At 29.5% G+C, this 4,484-nt stretch overlaps 1 protein-coding gene across 3 annotated transcripts; it reads right to left on the bottom strand.

The window, feature by feature from the left end:
* Window positions 1-656: 656 nt before the first annotated feature.
* On the bottom strand, window positions 657-4,186 carry LOC136221857 (UDP-xylose transporter 1). Of its 3 annotated transcripts, none has more exons than XM_066009312.1 (8): window positions 3,941-4,186; window positions 3,804-3,854; window positions 2,480-2,646; window positions 2,007-2,191; window positions 1,864-1,931; window positions 1,639-1,771; window positions 916-1,353; window positions 657-836 (listed from the first exon to the last, which is right to left on the bottom strand). In XM_066009312.1, exons 3-8 carry the CDS (start codon window positions 2,598-2,600, stop codon window positions 747-749), a joined length of 1,035 nt encoding a protein of 344 aa, XP_065865384.1. In that variant the 5' UTR covers window positions 2,601-2,646; window positions 3,804-3,854; window positions 3,941-4,186; the 3' UTR covers window positions 657-746. The 3 variants fall into 3 exon arrangements, with proteins under 3 accessions (XP_065865384.1, XP_065865385.1, XP_065865383.1); XM_066009313.1 differs by having other exon boundaries at window positions 2,480-2,618; XM_066009311.1 differs by having other exon boundaries at window positions 2,480-2,630; window positions 3,941-4,185.
* Between the last annotated feature and the right edge of the window lie 298 nt (window positions 4,187-4,484).

Raw genomic sequence — 4,484 nt, 5'->3', positions numbered from 1 at the left:
TTATGTTTTGTGTTTCTTACATACAAACATAATGACAAAAAATCTATTTATAATACTCCTAAATGAAAAAAAAAACATCTATAGACTTTTTCATATTATCCACTTCTAATAATACATTAAACAACTAAATATTATCCATAAATTTTGTCTAAAAATCTAAACTTTCTAGATTTTAAATTTTAAGGACACACATTAAACATAAACATCTAGATACTTTCCCTCACTTGAATTACCTAGATTTTTCTTCTTTCTTTTCTAAACATAAAAATATATATTTTTTTCAAATTATAAAAATACCCAAAGTTTTTGAAAAATAAATATCTAAAGTTGATGGTGATATTAATTAATAACTTAAGCCCTTTGGAGTGCTTATGGGCTTTGGCATGTTAACATGTTGCTATCTGAAATATGGATTACTCCTTATAGAGACTCCAATATCTAATTACTCAATCCAAGATTAAATCTTCATATATAATCATATACATCCTTATTATTTCATTTTGTAGAAAAATATATTTTTATATTATGTTTATTTTTAATTGACTGTTCCAAGATTGTACTAAAATTTTATGAATCATATACTTAGAAAAACCATCGAATATAATTTCCTAAAATGTTCTAAAAATCATAGAAAAGCAAGAAAAGAAGAAGAAGAAGAAACGAAGAGTATTTTATTGAAAGAATCAAAGTCGTATTAGACATACAACACCCTATAAAATGGGTACAAAAAGATAAAATAATTGCTTTTAGACCAAAGAGTCCTTCGTGGATTTCTTTGGCTCAATATTTTCTTTATCCTGCATAGGTAAGAGTGGTGTATTATCTTTCTCCTTCACCTGAATTTTAAAAAAAAAACGTTAATTTAATTAATAATATTACAAAACAAATGAAATAAAATAAAATAAAATAAATTACCTGAAGAGGAGGTAAAGAAAGATCAATGGATTGTTTCTTCTTGTTCTCTTGAGTGCAGAAATAGGAATATAAACCCATTCCAAAAATAGCAACTAAAATTCCAGAGACGTTTCTAGATGTAAAAGGATCATGTAATAGGGTATATCCGAATCCAAGAACAAGACATGTTTTGAGATGTCCAAGGACTTGATATGTAACTGGTGATGTTTTACCAATTACCATAAATGTGCTGAAATTCACACTTACTGATATTACACAAGACAAGATTATGAATCCTAGTACTATTGAAGAGTATTTAAAAGCAAACACATTCTTGTGTGTAAGAAATTGATCCACCAAAGGCCCTGAAACAAACAGAATTGCTGCTTGGAATGGTGCTGATTGGTATAACAATTGCGTGGATGACACATTCAGCCTCTTCTGTATCGTATTTGTCAGCTATTTTTAATATTTCAGTTAAGAATTCACTCTTTTCAAAACCGTAAATTTAGATAACAAAAAAAGTTCCAAAACGGTTTTTTAAAACCGTATTTGTTCAGATGATTCTAATTTTGGTGGATTGAATTTTAATTTTAGTTATATTGAGCCTCTGATGGTTATAAAAGTCCGATTTGAATAGAAAACTTTATTAATAAAATGCTATTGATTTCTTTTATCTAAATGCAAGTTACGGTTAATTTGTTTTTATCAAAGTAACTATGAATTTGTTAAAGAAAAGGATACAATTTGGCCGACGCAGGTTGTGGCAATGGCAAGCATGGATATGATTGTCCCAACCAGATTTAGCTGCAGATCTGTCACCGAAGCTATCCCAACTCCAACCACCAAAACAAACAGAGCAAATTTAATCTTCTGGCTGCAAATTATAACAAATTTATTTTAGTAAAATCTCTGTGAATTATATTTTTTTACAAATCATAGATTAAAAAAAAAAAAAAGGAAATGAACCTGAATTGTTTTTTGAGGAAAAAAGTTTCCAATAGAACAGTAAATGGAATAATTGCAAGTTTTGTCATCTGCATTAATAAAAATAATCAAATTAAAGAATAAATTAATCATTAAAAAATAATAAATAATAAAAAAAAAAATACCTGGTAAAATCCAATGGAATTAAAACCCAAACTCAAGTTAAGCAAACCAATAGAAACACCATTAAGAATACCAAAAAGCATAACAGTCTTCATGTCTATAGGCTTTGATTCAAACAAATTGAAACGATGCGCACAATGTAGGGTGCAATATGTCACCAATAAATGCCAACTAGTCAAAGTTGTTGCTGTTTTTAACAAAATAATAAAAATTAATTAGATTAGATTAAATTAACATTGATTAATTTTATAATAAGGGCAGCCCGGTGCACTACGCGTCCCCGCTTAAGCGAGGGTCCGAGGAGGTGTCCCACCACAAGGGTGTACTGGGGGCAAGCTTTCCCCTGCCAAATTTTTTGGCAAGAGGCCACTCCTAAAACTCGAACCCGTGACCTTTCAGTCACACAACAACAATGTTTACCGTTGCGCCAAGGCTCGCCCTCTGATTAATTTTATAGTAATTAAATAAAAATTACCAAAGGGGAATCCTAAATTGCTCATCAAAGCTTTGTTGCATATAACAATGGAGACAGATGAAGCAACTGAAAGGAACAGTGCACCAATAACACCCAGCTGGAACCTTGTCATTTCTCCCATTTTCTTCTTCTTCTTCTTCTGGATTTTATACTGGCAATTTAATAATCTAATTTAAAATGATAAAAAATTAAGAAGAAGAAGAAGATAATCAAGGGAATCAAAAAAAAAAAAAAAAAAAAAAATGAGAGAAATACAATGATTCAATTTGCTTGTAAATTCAACATGTATTTATATTAAAAAATCTGAAATGCTTACGTGGAAGCTTTAACAAATTTGTTTCTGATATAGCTTTGTCAGTCCAATTATAGTCAAAGATTTTTTACAATCCTCAAATCATTTCTATAATTCTTGCCAACCTCTAATTATTTATGATAATGCTTATTATCACACATGATGTTATGGCTGTAATTAGCTATTCAGATTATTTAACTATAATTATTTGGATAATTCAGTTTCTTTGGCAGTAATTTTTTTTTTTTTTTTTTACTTCAAAAAAAAATTACTGCCAAAGAAACTGAAACGAAATCCCTTGTGATATACTGCCATTTGAGACATAATTATATACTTAAAATTGGGTCACAATCTCCTTTTCAAAAATATAAATAAATGATGAAATTCTTACATTTGGTCACTCACTTTTAAAAGCCATTTTGAATCTGAAAGATTACCTGATTCTTTTTTTATATTTTTTTAAAAAAAAAAAAAAGATTGCACATTAAAGAAAAATTCCCACCTCATTTTGATGTGATTCCAACGCATGACCTCACTAGTCATAGATATGCTCTCAACCACTAGTCTAAGAGCTTCATCATATCCTTTTTCTTACAGCTAGCTAATGTGAAATATTTAATAATACCTCCGGCATGACGCTAAATGTTTAGAGCATAAAGTTTACAGGATTGGATATAGAAAGATGACCCAAACCCAATAATGTATGTCCAACATTGGACTATTATGCTTTTATACCATTTTAAATTTGAGTCAAACTCATCTCCGAACCGCAAATTTCACGTTCCAAATGTCCGATAAGCGTGAGGAGTTCGTGTTAAGCGTCCCATATTGACTAATATAAACGTAAGTAAGAAGTTGTTTATAAGTGCTAGACAATCATTTCCTTGTAAAATACATGTTGGAATGAATTAGACCCAAATTTAAGAAATTACCATTGATTTCTTGTGAATTTTGACATGTGTAAATCTTAAAAATGTAAACTAAACTAAAAGAAAGAGTGGAAATGGGAAAGAATGAGGAATAGAAATTCACCTTCAGGAGGTAAAGAGAAAAAAAAAATTACTTCTTGGAGTTGAAGGAGGCCTGTAATTCAATAAAATATTGTTAATATTAATATTTATCTCACAAGATTCAAAGAAAACTTGAAAGAGTGTGAAGAACACACAAACCTTGTTGGAAAATATACAAATGAAGAAGAAGATTCCGGCAACGATTGGAATCCGGGCGGCGAGGTTAGATGGTATTAAATGGAAGAGGTAGCAGAGAGAAAAGAGAAAGGTTAGGCTTGTGTAAGAATGCAAAATTAGGAGAGGTAGGCTTATATATGATACAAAGGAGTTTGGTGCCAAACTCATTCATATATTAATTGGTTTTTCAGAATATATTTCACTTCTTCAAGGCAAGTTTGTTGGAGCTTTTTTACAGTCAATGATGGTAAGAGTTCTATTTCAAATCATACGTATTTATCTCATTTTCTTGTAAAACCCCTTTCATATATATTGTTTTGTCAAAAAAAAAAAAAAAAAAATCTTTGAGCTTTTACTTGAATAATAATTCATTTGGGTTACAATTCCAGTAAAAAGTAATTTTATTTTTACAATTATGCAACTTGGATTAATCATTTACATTTTTTAGACCTATGTTTTTTTTTTCTTAAATTGAGCCATTTTAGGACTTAATTAAATCAGAAATGATGGTTTTGAATCATGGAAA

The sequence above is a fragment of the Euphorbia lathyris genome, chromosome 3 (assembly GCF_963576675.1).
Source record: "Euphorbia lathyris chromosome 3, ddEupLath1.1, whole genome shotgun sequence".
NCBI lineage: Eukaryota > Viridiplantae > Streptophyta > Magnoliopsida > Malpighiales > Euphorbiaceae > Euphorbia > Euphorbia lathyris.
Note: the sequence above shows the minus strand (reverse complement) of the source record. Positions and strands in the feature narration are given on the sequence as shown.

What these genes read in the sequence shown, in the direction of transcription:
- LOC136221857 (XM_066009312.1), bottom strand. Translation starts at nt 2,600, where the DNA reads ATGGGAGAAATGACAAGGTTCCAGCTGGGTGTTATTGGTGCACTGTTC. An exon ending in CAATTTAGGATTCCCCTTTG is followed by an intron (nt 2,192 to 2,479) that starts GTAATTTTTATT and finishes TGTTAAAAACAG; the next exon opens with CAACAACTTTGACTAGTTGG. An exon ending in TTCCTCAAAAAACAATTCAG is followed by an intron (nt 1,772 to 1,863) that starts GTTCATTTCCTT and finishes TATAATTTGCAG; the next exon opens with CCAGAAGATTAAATTTGCTC.